This window comes from Lepisosteus oculatus, chromosome 6 (genome assembly GCF_040954835.1).
Source record: "Lepisosteus oculatus isolate fLepOcu1 chromosome 6, fLepOcu1.hap2, whole genome shotgun sequence".
Classification (NCBI taxonomy): Eukaryota; Metazoa; Chordata; class Actinopteri; order Semionotiformes; family Lepisosteidae; genus Lepisosteus; species Lepisosteus oculatus.
In genome coordinates this window covers 18,574,917-18,596,790 of record NC_090701.1, presented here as the reverse complement: position 1 = coordinate 18,596,790, position 21,874 = coordinate 18,574,917, and the positions used below count along the sequence as shown (strand labels likewise).

General features: G+C 37.8%; 1 protein-coding gene across 2 annotated transcripts in view; it reads left to right on the top strand.

Annotated features, from left to right (window-relative positions):
- cdyl (chromodomain protein, Y-like) overlaps positions 1–21,874 on the top strand; it is a 140,061-nt gene that overhangs the window by 95,787 nt on the left and 22,400 nt on the right. For both annotated transcript variants that reach the window (XM_015354582.2, XM_015354581.2), the window contains exons 2-5: positions 4,153–4,825; positions 11,219–11,466; positions 15,333–15,505; positions 20,438–20,648. In XM_015354582.2, coding sequence (XP_015210068.2) covers positions 4,153–4,825; positions 11,219–11,466; positions 15,333–15,505; positions 20,438–20,648 — 1,305 coding nt within the window. The remainder of the gene's footprint in view (positions 1–4,152; positions 4,826–11,218; positions 11,467–15,332; positions 15,506–20,437; positions 20,649–21,874) is intronic.

Here is a 21,874-nt window from a genome sequence, read left to right as displayed (position 1 = left end):
CATAATAACATCACTTAGCAAACAGAGCCATGCATCACAGAGCCCTGATAGTTCCCCCACTGAGTCATCAAAGGAAAGTGCAGAGTGTGCACTTGTGGCTTGCAAGGTTAGATCCTACTTCCTGACTTTCTTACTCTGGGTTCTGTGGCAGGGGGGTACCCAGTTCTATTGCCAGCATGTGGCATTTCTTGGGAATCTGCATGACAAGGTGTAACCTTATACTGAAAAGCTTGGTGTTTAAATGAAAACGAACACTGGGTCTGAGAATCTATTAATGAAACAGTTATCCTGTCAGGGTGCACACCAAAGTCCCCTGACAGCATTTTTTTTTTTTGCAGTTGTGCTCTTCCAAAGTCAGCTGAGTGTTTCTTCAGTTCCTGATATGTAAAACACACAGCTTGAGAAGTTAGTGATAATTCTTGTCAAGGTTTTGTAAACACATGGGTACATAGGCCAAGTAAACTCCAGTTATCTGTAACTATTTGTAATATTTTGTATATTATTGTTGTTTTTGGCTATAAAAGGGGCTAATCTGTGACGTATGTGAAATAATTAAAGCATAAGAGATGAAACATTCTTTTGATGTTTCCTCTAAAAAAATGTTGATAGGCGAAGATGTATTTGTATAAATGTTCTGAGGTTCTGCTTATGCCACGGAAGCTGGCCCAAAGAATGAGATTGTAATGTCTTTGTGACACAATTCAAGATTTTGTTAACAGTTATTTGAAACCCACTATATGGAACACTCAGTGCACCTATTATTAACACTTAAATGTGATATCTCTTTGTGTGTTACGACTTGTGTGTTACTGATAAATAACATCAACTTGAAGTGTGAGTCTAACACTGTTTTAATTCTTGGTTGTTTGGAATGTTGGTTTGCAACTTTGTAAGCGAGAAGCATTAATATTCACTTTCACAAGTTTATAGCTGCGATGATGCAACTGCCCTTGATTATGTTATCACATTCTGTGCGGATTTCATCCTTTGCATACGTATTAGCTTGTTTTTTGTTCTTTACATACGTACGACTCAGTGATCTCATTCAGGTATAATACATTTCTTTACTTGCTTGTCATTTCTTGCCTCCATATAAAGATGTGAATCATGAAAATGAACTGATTCGTGACTGGTTTCTGTTGATGAATGGAATTTCTATTGCTGTTCCTCAAGGCACAGTTAGAATCTAAAAGTTGATAAAGTGCAATTGTAAATATTACGGAAATTACCAGTGACTTCTATGTTCTCCATGCTTCGTGTTATCATTCAAGACACTGCATATTTTGTGAATGCAGCTAAATGTTACATTGAGCTGTCCCTTTTTGTGTTTGTTTTCCAGTTATCCCTTAATAGTCTCAGGCCAGATTGCTTCAGGGCAATCACCAGCCTCTATTGTTCTTGCAGGGTGTGCCCACCCATAGCTACGGGAAGGGAAACCCCCCTTATTGTATGACAAGAGTCACATGAATTGATTTCATTATGAGTTCTTTAATTTGTCACTCTGTCGGCGATTTTGAATCGGGTGGCATTATCAAAAATCTTAGGAATGCAATGCTAAACAATCCCATGTGTGCGGTTCAGATTTGTGTAAGCTCTTCTAGCACAAATTATCTGGGAGTTGCAAATAAGTGAAGAACATGCAGACCTAGGGGAAAAGAAAATGATGTAAACACATTTCTACTGATGCTTGTTTAAAATGGTTTCATTTCTTTTAGGAACAAGCAATAGGATTGTTCCATGCTGAAAAGAGAAGAAAGAAAACACAACGTTTCGGCCGTGGAGCCTTCTTTGGGTGTACGGAGAAGGCTCCAAAGCCGAAACGTTGTGTTTTCTTTCTTCTCTTTTCAGCATGGAAAAAAAACGTATTACTTGTTCCTTTGCAGCCTACGCATGCTGATGCAGCTACCCACCTTAATTTCTTTAAACATTGGAATTGAGGTATGCCCTGTAGTTGTAGATTCTATTTGGACACTGGAAAGTAATGTAAGGAGGACAGATGGATTTCCTCAAGTCTCCATAGGTGAGGTCAAGCTGAGACTGTAAGTACTCTGTACTTTCCAGTTATGTAATAAAGGGGGTGGTTATAATGTGCAGCAAGTTAGCGTCTACAGCACATAAATACAAAGGAAAGGTAGCCAGGCAACAAACTAGTAGCACACTTGTTCCCACGCACCTTGCGTAGAAAGGCTTAATGATTAGCAAGTGATTAATAAATTCATCTTTAATTGCAAAACAAACAGCTAGCCATTTGAAATATGTTGATTGCTTTCCTAGGTGAGAAATTTTATTCTCTTAACTACCTGTCAAGTTCTGTGCAGGTGTGGTGGTATTGCTTGGTGCCTGTTGGAAATACCTGAGAACTGGTCTGGATGTACTGTAGCGTGTTAAAAAGGAAATGTGGGTTTTGTTTGCAGTGCTGGAAAATCTTTGTGTTTGCCTGGAAGCCTGAGGCACAAAGAGCTGTGGGATTGTGCCAATACAAACTAATTTGCCAATTAACAGTACACAGTGCGTGAAAGATGACTGCCCTGACATTAATGGCAGAGTGTTTAGTGTTGGTAGGCTCAACAGATCCCAGTGTCTTTTCAGATGTTGTTTATTTTTAACTGGGGGAGGATATAAAAAGATAGCTAAAGAATGCATGCTCAGCAAAGTTACCAGCTATTCACGCTTAGATAAGGAGGATGTTTTACAGACATTCCTTCATGTTCAAATTGTTTAATTCCAAACGTGCTGTAGAGGTTAAGAAAATTCCACTTAATGTATATAGCTAAAATTTCCATGGCAGCAACATTCCCTGAAAGACGGTTCTGTCCTATAAAAAAGTATAGTTGACCCTTTAAATTGTTTAATACTTGTGCTGTATATTGGTTGACTCTGTACTGGCAGTTCTGCATTGCTATTCTGGAAATGCCCTCTAGATACTGTAGCAGGATGTGTAAATGGATGGGTAATGGCTTCTTGTCACAATCAATTTTTCCTTTACCGGTTTTCTTCCTCCTGTTGAATGAATAGGTTATTTCCCAGACCCTTTTAGCTTTGTACACGGACACAGCTGTAGCTTTTACTCTTTTCTGTGATGTCTCAGTAGTGAACATAGTAGTAGATTTTATTTAAAGCAGAGAATGACGTTACTCTGTGGAAATCCTGACATTTGTGACTAAATCACAGCTGCAAAATGAGAAGCCTTTCCATAAAGATAAAAACTGTTTTGGAATGCGTTTACAAGGTTCTTTACCATTTCATGCCCTCCAGGTGCACTTTAAAGTGAAGTTCCATGTTTAGATCTGCACAGGATACATTATTAGAGTATATACTATTTGGGTTATATACTTGTCAGCAATGCTATGGAATGTCGGCATTGATAACTGTCAAAAGATAGCCAGAATGTGTTCAGATTCCATTCCCATTCATAGATCAGAAAGTAGAGATCATTTGCTCCATGGTGTAATTGCCCATATAATTCAATTAATGTGTTGTGGGCACATCTTGACACTGTCTACTCACACATAAAATACTGCACAAAGCACAACTACGATAGAAATGAGCTTTCAAACACCTACAGTAAATAGTCTTTTCCCTTGGATGCTGCATAGACAATTATAGGAGGAATATATCATTTTATCAAGATTACACCTCTCATTCATACCGCTGTAACAAGATGTGTGCTTGAAAGCACATGTTCTACAATATGTTTTGATTTAAAAAAAAAAACAATAAATAACTGTACATGCAGAAGATCAGAAGAGTCATTTGGGGAATGAGATGTTGTTTTCCAGAAGAGTTTTGAACAGCCGTACTTAAGAGGAATTTGATATTGTTTATTAAAACCTGAGTCTGATTAAGAATACAGTGAAAGAATGGTCTCAGCTATTGTCAGTCCCAGGACCATTGCCATTATTCGGGTTCTTTTATCCACTATAATTCAAAGGGATGAAAAACCTTGGCTCTGCGTCACAATTTTTATTCCTTGTCCATCGAGAGCAGGGTCATGAAATAATGAAAATGTCTGTCAGTACCGAACGCATTAGTGAGCACTGCCTGCATTTTTCGGCACAGTACACAAATGTTTGCACCCGAAAATCCTGACTGTGTGCAGTATTCGTGAGAAGTTGATTCATTTTTCTTTCCCCCCTTTCTTTAATTTAACAGGTAGAGAGAATCGTGGACAAGCGGAAAAACAAAAAAGGCAAGACCGAGTACCTTGTGCGCTGGAAAGGCTACAACTGCGAGGATGACACGTGGGAGCCAGAGACTCACCTTGTGAACTGCGTGGAGTACATCCACGAGTTCAACAGACTGCACAGTGAGCGACAGAAGGACAGCACTCTGCTGCGCTCCACCCGGAGCTCTCCCAACAACAACGCCAGGAAACAGATCTGCCGCCCCCCCCAGAGCCCACTCGCAAAGACTCCTCCCAAACTGACCAGCAAAGAGCTGGACGCCAAAAACGAACCTCAGCTGCTGCCTAGTCACCAAAAGTACCGGCGCACTACGGCCACTACGCATTCTGTGACCTCTGGCAGGAGAAGCATGGACCTGTCCAAAACTGGCATCAAAATCTTGGTTCCCAAAAGCCCTATGAAGAGCAGGACTGAGGCAGAGGAGTTTCCCAGTGAAGGAGCCCACGGCCTAGACCAAACCGAGCAGGAGCAGGACTCCGTTCCCCCGGAAGTGGCCCTGGAGAAGCCGGTGGGCTCTCTTCTTGGGCCGGGGGCCGAGAGGGCTCGAATGGGGACCAGGCCGCGGAGCCAGACAATACTGCCTCAAGCTCAGGGGCCAGTGACTGCAACTACTGCCTCGGGACTGACGCTCAATGGCAAAGGTATGGTGAACTTTGTTTTATTTCTGGCTGTAAATGTCCTTTTCCCCTCCATTTTTATAAATGCCAAAATGACAGCACACCAGGTGTTGATTGGTGAGTGTTGTGTGACATAGTTCAGTGCTTTATTAATATTTCAATTATTGCTTCTTTGCTCCAATTGAACTAAAATTGAAATTTTGTGCTGAATTGCTACAATAATTAATGTTGCAGCTTTAGAGTTTGTTAATTTATTATCAGGGGGCGTTTGGTGGAGTGGCAGATTGTGTTGGTGCCTTAACGCTCTTGGGCCCTGCGTTGGATACAGGACCGGGGTGCCTTCTGTGTGGAGTTTGCATGTTCTCCCTTCATTACTGTGAGTGTGTTTTCTCCAGGTGCTCTGGTTTCCAATGAAATTTGAATGTCTAAATCATTCTTGTGGGTATGGTTATATTCACAGGAATAAGTGACTTTCTGATAATTAATAGGTGTACCATTTCTTACCATGTTTACAGTTTCAGCACATAATTAATTAAAGATGTATGCCAGAGCCTATTTTGGAGAAAAGTAATGTGTAAGTAGTAAAATGTTACACAGATGTAAGTATATAGCCTATAACCTGTTGTTTTTTATTAGCCCTTAACACAGGTGTATGTTACATCATCTCAGTAAAACAAGTACTCTACACAGTCTTAGACAAGTGATAAATCAAGTATAAAAGGTTTTTTCCGTTTGCATATTTTTTTTGTGCAGAAAGTGTTAAACTATTCAGCTAATATATCCTGTTTGTGTACTTGTTCACAGTAGAGTGAATGTCTGTGAACATTTTTAAAACAATATTAAAAAGAGTGCAGCTATATTAAATCTTTTTTAATATAGGGAAGCTCATTTATCAAAGCTCTACCTACAACCCAATCTCTCTCCCTTTAACATTAGCAGTTCTACTGAAAATCTTTTGCTTCTGAGATGTATCATCACCTTTTTTTTATGAAACAGAATGCTTACTTTACCATCAAAGAAGAAAATAGCAAAAAGCAATGGATTTATACTGGATTTTTTAAAACTATTTTAAGAGTGTAGTTTAAGCAATACACATTGTCAGTGAAGGGGGCTTTCAAGAAAGGGTTAATTTATTTGTTTCATAATATTCCCAGATTGACATTTGTAGTTTTGATTCAGTAAGTGATGCTTTGTTTGACAGCTCTGTCAGCTGAAAATTCTGATGATCAAGTGATTTGAAATTGTTATATAGGACACTTGCTCATGATTGGTCTTGACCACTGTCTTCTTTGGAACGGAATCTTTCAACTTTCTTATAGGTACTATACCTTACGTACCCAGAACTGTTGGTTGTGATGACGGAGCTTTCAAATCTGACTGTTTCAAAGATGGATTGATAAATATACTTTAGCATTTTCCAAAAGCTCAAAATTATTTTTGTAATAAAATGTATGGAAGTACTTCGTTCTCAAAATCTATTTATTAAGAGATTATTTAGACATAGCCATGTGTTAAAGTATTACAGATTCAACTTATTCATTAAGTGTGAATGATGTGTTCAAAATAGGGTGCACGTTACAAAAGGGCAATATATGAAATTGCTTAGTCATGCAAGCAAAGTTCAGGAAGAGGACACAGCATGAACACGCAACATGAAATTCAAAAAGTAATTAAAAATTTTAAGATTGACCAAGACATACTTGGGTTACTTATTGACTTCCAGTGGGTAACATTTTGAAGTAACCAAAGGACTTTTGGTTATCATAATTTATAATTGCACCTATATGTACTAGAACAGTACCTAAGGTTACGTATCTGATGAAAAGATAATGCTTTGACCATTTAATTAATTTATGAATCTGGAACTTCTTAAGTAGTAACAGTAGAAAGTTCTTTTACGAATGTAGGTTACCAGGACTTTTCCCCATTGGATTTATTTTGTGAGGTTGGAATGTTAAAATCTGTACAGCATTATGATCCAACCTGACATTTAAAAAAAATCATGCTCTGTCACAGAATCTCTAGACATGCTTTTGTCTGTTTTAAGATTCTCAAAGGTTTGTTTCAGACTTTCAAAGGTTTGTTAAGCATTCACACAGTGGCAGGTGCAAGAGTTTGCATCGCTTGTCAAATTGTGTTACTTGCCTGTGGACTTTGATGAGTGTTAAAAGTTAATAGAAATGCAGTGCGTATTCACAATGCCTCCTTGTGATAGTACATATAGGTGCCGCTCCTGCTCGTTTCTATACACACGTTTGTCAAACAATTACTTCCACCTCCTTGACTTGAATAATCAGCTATTCCAGCTAGGTTAGGGAGGGGTTGTTCCATTCTTAACAGTCTGTTAGGTGTATTTCCTTTAAATTGCTTTTGAGAGAAATGGAGTACATTAGGAAAGTAAGGCAACAAGATAAAACAGACTCAGATGAAAGGCGTTGGTCCCATGTGAATGCTACATACCTTATACTTTCTTCTCTTTGTCTAATAATATCTTACTGTACAATTTCGTCTTCCATCTCTTGTAGGTATTATTGCTATAATATTATTTATTATACTATGTTTTGTAACAATACTGTATATACATTGGGAGACATGAAAAGTTATATTGGTTCCAGTGCTCATTTTTAGTGTTTTTAATGTCTCTCGGTATTCATTCCTAGGCTTAGTTGTTACTGCTAAGTGCAAGGAGAGATTGACCTCTGGATACCCTTAGTGAGCAGCAGTTTCAAAATCATTGCAGTGGTTGGCTAATTTTATTCTTGTGTGTCACTTTTCTACTGGACTGCCATGAAATATGTTAACATTTCTAAGTGTATCTCTAGATTTAATTTATTGCCGTTATAGAAACGATGTTACTGGCCCGGAGTCAGACCAGAAAAGAGAAATCAGATACATTCTAGGACTATAGGGAATATCCTAGACTGACTGACTGTAGAAACCGAGCCATTTCAGTCTTGGATGGTGATGTTGTTAAAGACCCCGGTGTCGTGGCCAAATTTCCCATTGGCCCTTACCAATCATGGCCTCCTAATAATCCCCATTTATGAATTGGCTTCATTGCTCTGCTCTCCTCCCCACTGATAGCTGATGTGTGGTGAGCGTTCTGGCGCACTACGGCTGCCGTCGCATCATCCAGGTGGGGCTGCACATTGGTGGTGGTGGAGGGGAGTCCCCATTACCTGTAAAGCACTTTGAGTGGAGTGTCCAGAAAAGGGCTATATAAGTATAAGCAATTATAGTTATTATAATTAAAGAGACTGCATAGAAGTTGACAAAATCCTTAAAGGCATTGACATAGTCAATCCAGTGGATTTCTTCACAATAAATAGTGACACATGAACCAGAGAATACAGGGGGAAATTGTGTGGAACTACATTTACATCTGAAAACAGGAAAACATGATTATCCAAAGGGCTGTGGGAGTCTGGAACAAGGTGCTCAGCCATGTTGTTGAAGCCGATTATTGAACCCTGGATTATTCCAGGAAACAATGAGTTTCCTGAAACATGCAGCTACTATCTGCTAAATGGACTACATAGCCTCATCTTAATTTTAACCATTCTTATCTTCTTACGGTAAAACTTCGGGTCTGAGTTGGAAAGGTATGATGCACCTTGCCACTGTTATGTCAAAGTTATGTCATTGACAAAACTTGTTTTTCAGTCATCTTGTTACTATACTATGACCTCTAACACCTAGTTTCCACTGCTTGCCCTGTTGTTTTTAACATCTACTCTGTGGCCCTGCCAATTGGACCTACCTCCTCCAGAGCAATGTGCTGTAATAGCAAACAACCGGGGTTAACAACAGGGTTGATAAACTTTGGAGTGGTGAATTAGTCACAAAATAGGGATGATTCATTCTCCATCCTTTTGCTTTCAGGTTGAGACATTGAAAATATGTTGTTACAATATTTTCTAGTTACAAACAGCTCTTTGTTTTTATGTCAATTTTAAAAAAATATATTTAACAGTTTGTGACTGAATGGCTGAAATATAAAACACCTCTTTTAATGACAAAATTGGAAAAAAAAAACAGTATTTTGCACAGATTTTGCTAAAAAATAAAATCTGTGGTTCCTTTGCTAAACTTTTTATAGTTTTTTTTCTGATGTCTATAAACCAGCACACAAGCCATCAAATTCATGATTGGTGATTTTAAAATGGTGATTTGTAAATACAACAAATACATTGTGATTTTAAAGCATTTTAGATTTCATCCACACTCTTCTCCTCTTGACAAAAAGTGTCAGTAATACTGTATTTGAATGAAATGGAGTGAGTGTTGAGCCCAGTATTATTATTAATATACCTTACTTCAGTGTCATTCTAAGAATCAATTATGTCAGTTATAATTAAGTTAATTAATGTTTGGTATGGGAATTTAATGACGCTTTTTAGCAATGATGTCCAAAAAGGGTACATTTTTATAGCTCTTCACCCTAAAAAAATCCCAAACACTTCACATTCAGGAGGGAAGCCCCATTACCACTTGGGTGACATGTGGTGGTCATGAGGCTCTGGCAGTCTCAATATAAAATCTTTGGATTTTTATAGCACTTTTAATAAAGCGGGTATCCTCTTACCCACCAATGAAGTTCAACACTCCCATGGGTGACATATGGCAGCCATTATGCACCAGCAGTCCCCCTACACAGCTTATCAGGTAGAGAGTGAGAAATTTGCTTCAGAAATTGAAATAAGGGGAGCTCTTTAGGGAGGCTAGATTATATAAAACCAGAGTTTACTTTCTCCAGGATGCCACCTTACTACTTCAAAATGTGCAGCATAATTCTTTAAACCTGAATTAGCTTGGTTTAACATGCTATAAGAGTGCTACTTACTGGCTCACCAATACCACTTACTGCAGCAAACGTGCTCTTCTTAGATAAAACTCAGACCAAACAGCTCACACACATGTGAGAAAGACCGATTTGTTTCTGTAATCACCAGGACTATTTAAGACAGGGTGTGTTATATTACATATTTTTTCAGTAGAAAGTCCAGTATATGGCTTCTCGGCATGAGGGGAATCAGCAGTCCGAAATTTAAAGACCAGAGCTGATAAAGCATATTGTGCATAAAGATGGAACTGTTTGAAGTAAGAAAGAAACAGATTGTTCACTGTTTTGTAGGTCGGCAGAAGGATTTTAAAGCCAATCCTTTGCAACACTGAGAACAGGAATAATAATGGTTGGATCTGGTAAAGATTCTAGTATCTGGGTTTTGATACTACCATGGTCTCATGAATGTAGAGAAAACAAAAACCTTAAACAGTTTCTCAGTATCTAATTGCAATTGTAAAATGACATTGAAAACAGGAATTACACTCCTGTAATTTTTCCAGCAAGTCTCAAAAGATAAATTGAATATGAGAAGAACGCAGATACTTTTCACTTGGGTAGCTCTAGTCTCCCGGCCATCAAATACCAAGCTAAAGGCAGCATCATTTCACAGTTTTATGTGTTGACCCTAGTCAACTCTGTCTTGCCACTATTGAGCTGCAAAAATAAAGCTGCATTTCGGTTTTAATATCTGATCAAGCTGCCTGTAACTGTTGTGACACTGAGATTTGTGTCTGCCTTAGTCTTAACAATATGTGAGTCACATACTGCATCAGCAAACCTCGTAGGAGTCAGTGATTTTAATCTCCGGAGTGTGATGCTACTTTTGGCACTGGAGGGAGGTGACGAGCAATCACATTTGCTTAGAAAGGCTAGATGATCCAAGATTGCCAAGAACATCAGTATGGAAATGTCACCACTGATGAGAAGATCTAATGTGGGGTCCTGGCTGGGAATGGGATGATTAAACATGGCTTAAAATCTATATTGAAATCCCCTAAAAGTAAAAGTCTCTGTCGTATTTTGGGTTAAATAATGACAAGTCTGAAATGAGTTGTTAGTTATGGGAGGCTGATGGACCAAGATTGAAGTAGAAGTCACAGCTGTCAAGACTTCAAGAGCCAGATTTTCAAATGAATCCAAGCCAGGTGTAGGCTCCAGTTGTCTCAGGTGATTTGAGAATTATTGAGCAAGAGCTTATTTCACCATTTGAATTAAGGGGGGAGATTTGGGGAGGTCGGAGTGTGCCAAGCCAAGAAACTAGGGTAACCACCCTTACAAACAGGCCCATAGAGTCTCCGGCGATCTTTCTCTGACATCGTACAGAAGAGCCTCCAGCAGTGTCTCTCAGGTCACCATCCTGTAACGTTGGTTTGGCGATTCTGATGCATAAGGAAGTGCGCCACCTACTTGTTTGCCAACACTACTTACAGCTCAAGCGGATTTTCCTTACAGTCCTTAATTAAGTTGATTCTAACATTTTTTCTCTAAGGAACATGTTCTTCTTTCTTTTTTGAGCATTTTTTCATGGCTCGTAAATTGACGTCACACACATCTGGGTTTGTCGCCCGCAGGTACCACTACGTTCATGGAAGCCCTGGCAGCCAACGGTACAACAAGCATACAGAGCTCAGCCACAGGAGTCACAGCAGGGAAGAGGAGGTTTGAAGACAGGCAGGCTTTCGACAAGAGGCTGCGCTTTAGCGTGAGACAAACTGAAAGTGCCTACCGGTACAGAGACATTGTTGTCAAGAAGCAAGACGGCTTCACTCACATATTACTCTCCACAAAGTCTTCAGAAAACAACTCCTTAAATCCAGATGTAAGTAAAGTCTTCAAGAAAGATTTTTGTTCCCAAAACAATTAAAACATGTAATGTCCCCAAGTCAGTTAAAAGCGCTCCAGTAGCATGATCAACCACGGCGTGCTCTTTCCTTAAACAAATCTTAAATTAAATTCCTTAGAGCACAGGCCTTTTGCACTGACCTGAACATCAGACACTTTCATTACTTTCATGAGAGCACAAAAACAAATGAAGTCAGACTAGGTTAAGACCTCAAATAGCATAATTAGATGCAATAAAAAAGAAATATACGCCAAATCAGTAGGTTTACCCTTGTGGAAGAATTTGCAAAAGTTCAGCTCATAGTTGCCCTTTGTACTGCCATGGTCCTCATTCCCTGAAGTCTAATGTACTTCAGGAATGAGCAATTTCAAGTTCTTCACATATTAAAAAAACACATTTCCACATGTGTGTAACTTTCTAAACGGAAGATATTCTTTGTAGCGGATTGATTCTGGAGGTTTGTTAATGGGTAGCCACATCTGATAATCCATCCTTACATTTTCTAGCCCCTTCATCTAATTCAGGGTTGCAGGGGAGCCAGAGCCTGTCCCAGCTAGCAACGGGCACAGGGCAGGGTACATACACAGACTCAGACATGCACTTACTCACACCTTGGTCCGATTGTTCCGGAAGCCACTTCAACTACCAGTATTTTTTTTGGACTGTGGGAGGAAATCGGAGCACCCAGAGGAAACCCACATAAACAGGAGGGGGGGGGCATACAAACTCCATGCAGATAGTACCCCAGGAACCCAGCGCTGTCAGGCAGCAATACAAACCACTGCGCCACTGAGCCTCCCAACAGCTGATAATGTATAATAACAAATCTGTTACTCACAAAGTTACCTTGCATTAAGGTCCTAACCAAATTAAATCAGTAGCAAATGTACCAACACATGTTATATTTTATGGGTTAAAAACCCCATACCCCATAAATGTGTACATATGCAGTTTCCTCTAATATGATTAGACATATTTGTAATAATGTGTGTATTTCCATGTGCGTAATTACAAGTCTGAAGAAAATATTAGAAACACAACAAATTCCTTTCAGTTGTGACATTATCTACAAAATACAGGAGCAGTTTGCCAACAAGTACAACAGATGTTTATTACAGTTACTAATTGCTAGTAGCTCCCTTCCTCGTAAGTGATCTCTACATTTCTAACCCCACAAGACCAGCTTGGCACTTTCATGAATACAAAGTATATCCAAATGATATGGCTTGAAGGAATATGGTATTGCAGTGCTTAAATGGGCACATAGTTATATTTTTTTATAACATAAAGAAGTTCCTCCTTTTTTCTATTGAATTTCTTTCATCAGAGATACATCAGAGATACATCAGAGATACATCAGAGATACATCAGAGATACATCAGCACGTACACTTCACTAGAAATGTGTGTTTGGAAATTTATATGGTTTGTTAGTTCATTTGAATATTTTAGCGAACGTGCATTCTTAAAAAACGGTCAGTACCGTAATCAGTGTAATCACTGCTGTATCAGATTAACTCACGGATACAAAGATATGTTCTAAAAACAATCCAACCAGCCTGTTTCAAATAAAACCATTTTTCAAGAGAACTGCAAAAACAGTAAGCTGCACAAAGTTGACCTGAAATGACCAACACTGCGATGGAGTGGCTTAAAAATCAAGATTATTGGAAAACCACCGTTTGTACATCGTTTCTACTAGAGCCAGCCGTAAGGAGTCAAGAACAGTTAGGTTTTACAGTTAACCTCACAAAATCCATGGTCAAGCTATAACAACAGGAAACTTTTAATTAAATACAAACAAATCTAATGTGGGTCATGGAGAAATAGTTGGTTTGAGAAGAGGCAGGGAGTCAGGTCCTCTAATTGGTTTTGACTGACTATCTAGGCTATTAAATGTACTGTACACTGAAGTGAAAATACATTAAGTAGGAGGGCTTTTAGTATTATAATTTACATCTTAAAGCTGCAAGAACTTGGTCTATCTTGTTCACAGATCTGCTGATTAAAAATCAAACCAGTCATTGTCGACTTGAATCACTGTAATTAAAATTGTTTGGAGGAGTTAAACAACTGACTGAACTAGTATTTAGTCTGAAACCTTAAAATGACAGTCGAGCCATCTTGGCGTGAATGATCTGAAGAATAATTTCAGTTCAGTGCAGTTCATTTGTCACAGGCACAAGTGCAATAGAATGCTTAAGAAATCAGCACAGTCTCTGTTGGTGATTACAATAACCTTTTGGTAGTGAGTTATAATTCTTACTCCTGTTGGAATTCTTTGTGCCATTTTAACCAGATTGGTAACTATTAAATCGACGTTTTGAGTTTTTAAACTAAAAACCTGGTTAACTTTTTGAAGTATTTTAGGACCTTACCAAAACAAGGGCTTATTAATAACAGTTTATTTACTGATAAAGCTAATCACTAATGTTAGCTACAACAGGATGTGTATTGTTTCTTTGTGAAGCTGTTTTAAATTATTTACTTTTAAATAATTATTTATTTAAATTTTTTGTGGGATCTGCACAGTGCCATGCTGCATAATTAATTGCAGCCCATGTCCGATATGTCACTGATTGCAGCCTGGGTTTTTTTTACCACTGCAGGCTGTAAATTTGATGTCATTTCTGTGAATCTTGTTGGGTTAAAGGATATTAATATTATTTGATAAATGCTTCCAGGATCTATTACAGAATTAATTTACAAATTTGAATGAGACATTTTTCCTCCCTGTGTTATAAATTGACTTCATGGGCGTGCATTGACATAAGTAATTGTTTATGTATATGCATTGCATGAGTTATCATGTACTGTGTGTAATCTGACAATAATATATTAGTATTACCATATTGTGAAATAAATACAAACAGCAATGATTAATACAACATAGATTTTTCCACCTTGCAGTATTATTAATATTATTTGTATATGTAGAATAATGTGTGCTTCTTGTTCTAACCTGGAACTGATGTAGTGTTCAAAGTCTCCTGTAAACGTGGTTTAAAATTAGTAATAGGAGACACTTTCATATGTTAATTGACACATCTTGCAATCACCAACATACATTAAAGAAATTCTCCTTTTTGTTGAACATTATTTCATTATTTATACAAGGGATTTACTAGTGTTGGCATGTACCATGCTCAGAAAAAATTTTGTTTGCTTTAAAGAGGTACTGTATGGGAAAAATTAACTAGCCACAAATGTTGAGCATTTGCGAGTATACGGGCATTTTGGAGCAGTGGTGTGTGTACTCCTAGCTGTGGCAAATAGAGAAAGATTTTTGTCATTGTCACTTATTATTTGTGACAGTTTCTTACTGATTCTGACTGATTCATCCACAACTAGCAACATCATGCTAATTACTTTCTTCAGATGGGTTGAAAGAAGTGCACAGAATTCCTGCCAAAATAGCCTTTGCAAAAAAATTATTTGGATATTTTGTTCTGTTCGATTTTGTAGCACTTGTTTTAACTACAGCTTGGACAAATAACTCCCTTCAGTTTAATGACTGAAGGCAAGGAAATGGCTTCTGGTTAGCTGTGTATTTTCTAAGAGGCTAGTGTTGCCTGTGGTAACCTAATTTTTCCAGTTTTTGGAAGACAGTGTTGGTGAAGAAGACAGGACTCTTTCAGACTCCAAACTTTCTGTCCCTAGATTTGTATGGCTTTTTTGGGTGAAATTTCATATTACTAAATTGTCACTCTCTATGCCCACTGTTTTCAAACTGATATGAAAAATGGGTGTTAATAAGCAGGGCATCGGTAGTAGTTTCATTCACAACTACTGCTAAGGTAATGAATGTCTCATTGGCTGCCTTTGCTTTTTTTTGCCTTACAGGTAATGAAGGAGCTCCAGAGTGCACTCACTACAGCAGCCGCAGATGATAGTAAATTAGTTCTGCTGAGTGCTGTGGGAAGCGTTTTTTGTTTTGGCCTTGATTTTATTTATTTTATACGACGACTGACTGATGACAGGAAGAGAGAAAGCACTAAAATGGCAGAGACTATCAGGTAAAGCTCCAAGGATTTCTGATTTTTTCTTCTTCTTTGTTTTTATTGCTCGGAACAATAAAATGAATCGTTTCCCCATGGCTCTCTTCCATACATCTTTTCATACTACAAATGTGAATAAATGAAAATACCACCAAGAGGACAACTAAAGTGCTAAATAACAGAACTAGAAACCAGCAGGTGCCCTCTAACTGACCGCAACCTACAGCACTAGCAGTGCTTGGGGACTGAACAGTCAACACTAGGCAGGTCAGTGGTGTGTTCTGGTTCCAAAGCAGTGGTCACTAGATCATAGAACAATCCCTTTTGTTTCACAGTTTTCTTTAATCTTAAATATCATTGTTTATCTCATAATATTTTAGAAGGGTGTGCCTCAGGGCGCCCCTAATTTTTGCCTTAAAAATGTACCTGAGGAGTAAAGTAAGGCATCAGAAATGTTCAATTCTAAATCTCATTGGCAACTTGTTTCAGTGTAAAATTGGTCAAAGGCACAGATTCTTGAGTACATTGCATGCAAGGTGAGGCACTCCGGATGGTACTTCTGCCTCTCAGAGTTTCATGATTTTCTAGAAAGCTTTTCTGTCTTGTGCTCTCTGCGTCATCTGGGAGATTTATAAATCCCACTCTGTGTACACTTCAGTGCTGGAGCTTCTTCGTGCTTGCCTTTCAGCCATCCTTTTTCCAAGATGTTCTCACTTCAAATCTCACTTCAAATCCCATCTTTCTGGGCTTTTTATGCGAGTCTCTTGAGTTTTGCAGAGTACATGTGCTGCACTGTGGACGAGGTACCACGTTTTTTTCCTGGAATTTGATTTAGTAAGTGCTTGGATAACACCCTAAGACTTCTTGTGGTGAAGGTTTTTTGGAATTTGACATATCGTTATGGGAACAGTGCTGTAACTCAAGTGACTACAATTGTGAACAGATGAAAATTAAATGGACAAGAAGACACTTTTGAAATTATACGTTAAAGAGTCTAATTCAATTGTTTTACCTAACGTAAAGAAGGACAGGAAGGAGTGAATGCAAAATCTGTAAAGGACTGATACCAACATTTTAACGATATTTGTCTTGAAGCAAAGATCTCCAAGAGTAAATAAGTCTTAGCTTAGAAAGCACTTCCTGCAGTGGCTTAAAAAATCTATCAGGATGCATGTAAGGAGAAAGTAGGCACTTAGTAAAATGATATAAAAAAACAGGATCCACTTAAAGAAAATTAATGTAATGAGTTGCAAGCTTGGGTGAATTTAGATCATATTTTTTTCAGTATTGCAACAGTAAAGGATGAAGTTAAACGTTTATTGGACAGTAGTGGAAAACATAGATGGCGAAAGGGGAATGGGTTATTTACTAAATTTATATTTTACTCAGGTGTTTACCAGTGATGAAATCAACAACATTCCACAGTCTGAGGAAAGTCAAAGTTCTATATTAAATGTTGTTAGTATAGACAGATCAGAAGCATTACAGGGAATCAAAGCACTTAATATCAGCAGATCTCTTTGGACAAATGTATTTTTAGAAAGTAAACAAACATAGTGAAATATTAACCAGAAGACACAACTGGGAACAACATGGAAGTGTTTTTAAAAGTTAGAACAGAAAACATATCAATACATGAAGTGTGGTGGGAGAGTGGAACAAGCAAAAGCAAACACGTTATAAGCTCTAATACCCTGGAATCTGACAAGAAACAGCTGGAGGAGAACCTCACAACCATAAGCGATTAACAACCAGCTGCCAGATAGACCAAATGGCCTCCTAAACCATTATTATCCCAAGAATATACATGATGTACAAATAGGGAAAATAAAGTCTAGCATTTTCCAAAAGCACACTAAATAAAGCCTATTACCATAGCATGCTCCAGATACTCAGTATGTTGGCTAATTGATGATTACAGATGGCAGTACATGTTATATTTCTCAATTGTTTCTGTATACTTAATTAAACAGCAGGAGACAATGTTTTAACACAAGTGTGTTGTTTTGAGCATTTTTACCAGTCTGTTTTAAAAATCTGGAGTCCAAAGGAAATTTACAGTTTAATTGATGATGTGACATTTTCAGGCGTCTCTGTGGCACGGTGGTTAGCTCTTGTCTCCTAGATTCGATTCTGGCCTGAGCCTTTTTTATGGCTAGGTTAATTGGACCATTTGATAGGCTAGGGTATACTGTAGTCCTATCTTGTTTCGTGTGCTAATGAGTTAAGCTTCTGACACTTACCAGGAGTCACTTGTTCTCTGACAGTACATGCAGGTAGATGTTGACTTTACTCCTTCCTTTTATTAATTCCGTTCTGTTAACAAAATAAATCAGGTAGAGCTCATAGTTGTTTGTTATTCCGTGAGGTTCAAGATTTGGTAGAAAAGTTGACAAAAGACCATTTAGGAAAAAGGACATTTGAAGCAGGAATGATTCATTCACAGTTGTCAATATAGATACAAGGTGTCAGACCTGTGTTAGACTGACTTCAGAATGAAAACGCATTCATGTGTTAGCTCAAGGGGTTCTACTATGGCAACGTTTACTATCTTTAGTAGCTGCAATAGTATTTATATTGTTACAAAAAGTGGATAAAGAAAATTATCTATCCTTTTCTTACTGAAGGGAATGTGATAAAATTAAATATGGCATCAGGTCCTGACACACTTTCTAAGCAAGCAAATTCTATCAAGTTGAATAAACCTGCACCCTAAAGTCAACTTTACAGGGTACTAGAAACCAATTAATAAATGCACCTGATAAAAAAATAAATTAGGAACACTAGATCTTGGTAGTAGATTGTTATACTATATTAATATTATACAGTACATCCATTGTCAAAGTGACTTATGTCATTGTAAATTTTAGCAATTAACATAAGATGAAGTTCGCCTTCTTCTCAAAGCCCACACTATTCAGCTTTAATTGCGGACACAGGAAATGCAGCAAGCGACAAATCAGAGAAGCATGTGGTATAAATGTCTATTTTTGGCCCTTATTCTGACCACATCAGCAGGTGTCTCTAGCATGAACCAAGTGAAATATAAACTGTCTCACACAAGCTCTTCTCCAAACCAAAATAAAAGTACACAACTGAAGAAAAAAGATCTTGCTGTCTCTTTATAGCGAATACTGTCATGTTTTCTATGGAGCACATTTTTAAATGATATAGAAGAAAACTGTGAAATTTCATTGTCTTGAATAGTTATCTTATACTCCCTTTTTAATTTACTGTAAAATTAATGGATAGTTAGTTACCATATTAGTTTCATAGCTGTAGCCAAACCTTCTGGGCATACTGTTGTACACAGTGTCTTGTAAAATAATTCAGACCCTCCTGCAATGTCCTCTTCTGTAAGTTGCTAAATAATGCATGAACATTTTTAATTTAATATTGTATTCATATACCTGTTATTCTGTTTTATTATTCATATTTTTTGTTGAAAGCACCTTTGGCAGCAAATATAGCTGCAAGTCTAGAATCCTGAAGTGAATCTCTAGAAAGACTTGAAAACCATAAGACATCTCCTAGTAATTTGAGGGAGCTTGAGCATATCAGCCAAGAAGAATGGGTCAAAATTGACACAGGCCAGTGGGCAAAGTTGGTAGAGACATATCCACAAAGTAAGTCAGAATTTGTTTCTGGGACATTCACTTTCTCTTTCTTAAGCCACTCCAGTGAAGCTTTGCTCTCATGGTTTGAATTACTGTTCTGCTGAAAGGTGAATTTTTGTCCAAGTCTTAGGTCTGTACTAGGTTTTCCTTTCAGATTTGCTTCTATGTTCCCCTCAGTCTTGACCAGCTTCCCAGTCCCCGCTGATGAGAATTTAAACTATAATGTTATAATATAATAAGACCTAGCCTAACTCTGCATTTAGACCAAAATTTTGTCTTGACTGACCACAAAAATCTTTTGCCAGTATTTGCAGTATGAATTAGGTGCCATGTTAAAAAACCCATGTGTGATTTAAGTTTTTTTCCAGTTCCTTTTGTCGAGCCTGCTTATTCAAAGTGTCAAGACTGCAAGTTTTAAAGCAACAAAATGTAAAAACTGTACAAGGGTCTGAATACTTTTGTAAGGAGCCATGTCCAGTATAATAGATTACATTGCTTAAAAGGTGCGGTACAGTGAGAATTATGAATAAAAGGACTAAGCACAGGTTTTAAGTGTTAAATATTTTCTAAGGAAGAGGATTAGAATGCTTGAGTTTTAACCCCACTCAACTCATCTTAACCCTCCAGAAACTGTTACATGACTTAGTTTTACTAAAGAATGTGCTTGAAGTGTCACAGAACCATATATCCTATGGTTGGTGGTATAACGTTTAACTCGAATAGTGACAGATTTTGTGTCCTTATTAATTTGTTGGCTGTTGACTTGAGTAATGAAGATCAAGGTTTTTTTTTATTCTTAATTCCTTTTGTTCATATGATTTGTGTCTTTTATTAAAATATATAGTAGGAATAAGGCTGGTTTTATCCATTCTATAACGCTTTGGTGTTATGCCCATTGGCTTTATGGAAAAACAGCCAACAAAGATATTAAATCATGACGGTACGTCTGGAAATGAATGAGCAATTTTTTAAGGAATTCTTTCCTGGCAACTCGCATTAACTGTCTGAAATGTCTGTCTCTAGATTACATCCTCTGAACAAATTTTCTATTTGCAATAACGTTACTGTAATGGATCAAAGCTGTGCTTTTCAGTGGTTAAATTGATGGGTGTACTGTGTGTCTGCCTTTGTGCAGCAATATTATCTTTTAATCAGTTGACAGAACCGGCAGTTTAATTCACAAGGTGTTTGTTTCTAACCATCTGACAAATCTTTCATATCTTTCATCTATAAGAAGTATTAGAATCTCGCAACTCGTTTAGAGAATGTAGCAGGTAGCGCTGCAAGCCTATGCTCTAATTGAAATATCTGTTGTTGTTTTTTTTTTTTCCAGGGCCTTTGTGAACACTTTCATCCAGTTTAAGAAACCCATCATAGTGGCTGTGAATGGTCCTGCTGTTGGCTTGGGGGCATCTATCCTCCCTCTGTGTGATGTGATCTGGGCCAATGAAAAGGCTTGGTTCCAGACACCTTACACTACGTTTGGACAGACTCCAGATGCATGCTCATCTCTCACATTTCCCAGAATAATGGGAGTGGCTTCTGTAAGTACACATGACCTTCAATTCATTTGTTCTGCTATCTACTCTACTAATCATATTCTTCTACTGTCTTCAGTGAAAGTCAGACCCTCTTGAAGACTTTCAAGTCCAAATGCAACGAGGAAGTGTAAAGGTTCAATATTTCACATTCCGGTTCACGTTTCTTGCTTGATAAGTTGCTTAAATTAGCTGAACAGTATTTCAAGTCCTTCCTATTTATAAATAACAAGATCTATACACTTTAATGGATGGTATGTAGGTAACTTCCCACATGACTCATTCTGAGCTGTTAAAGTAAGAGACCTGTTGAGCTTGTGATCTTAGCAGTTAGCTTTTACCTTGCTTGGTCAGCTGCTTTACAAAATCCAAACATTTTTCTGCCCATAAGGCTGTGACAGCCCAACTTAAATTTATGTCAGAAGATGGATGCTTTATATCATGCAAAATGCAAAAATGATTAACATTATTGAAACCACTATTTTAACAAAAGTCTCACAAAATCAGATTAGGCTTATTAAAAAGATCCTGAGGACAGTCGTGCTTTTCCTTGTTACAGTTGCAAGATTGATACTCTGTATGACCAAAGCTCCACTTTGGAAAGCGTTAACACGCTAATAAAGAAATACACTTTTTATGTGTGCATTGTTAAGGAACAGGTATTTTTAATATATTTTAAGTGAAGTGTTATTGTACTTCACATTAAAATTAGGTGCAGAGACAACCCCCAAAATGCAGCATGATGACACAGTAGTTAGCATTGCTGCTTCACAGCGCTGGGGCTCTGGGTTCAATTCCTGAGGGTGCTATCTGTACGGAGTTTGTGCATCCTCCCCATGTTCCTAGCAGTTTCCTCTGGGTGCTCCAATTTCCTGCCACAGTCAACACACATACTGGTAGGTTAATTGGCTTCTGTGAAAATGGACCCTGCTGTCAGTGGTTGTGTTTGTGTCCGTGTCTGTCTGCCACATCTGACATGGGCATTCTGTCCAGGGTGTATCTGGCTTTGTCGAGATACAGGACCCTGTATTGGTAAAATCAGATAGAAAATGGTTAGATTACACTTAAATTTTTAATCTAACTTGTCATTCCATTAAAATGTTCAGAAGAGTGTTTCAGATTTCTAGTGTCTCCTGTGGTTACCACTTGAAAAACTCATAATTAACTCAAAAATATAAGTTAACTGATGATCTGACTGGCTGCAGTCATTCTTAAAGTTTATGATCTTTAAA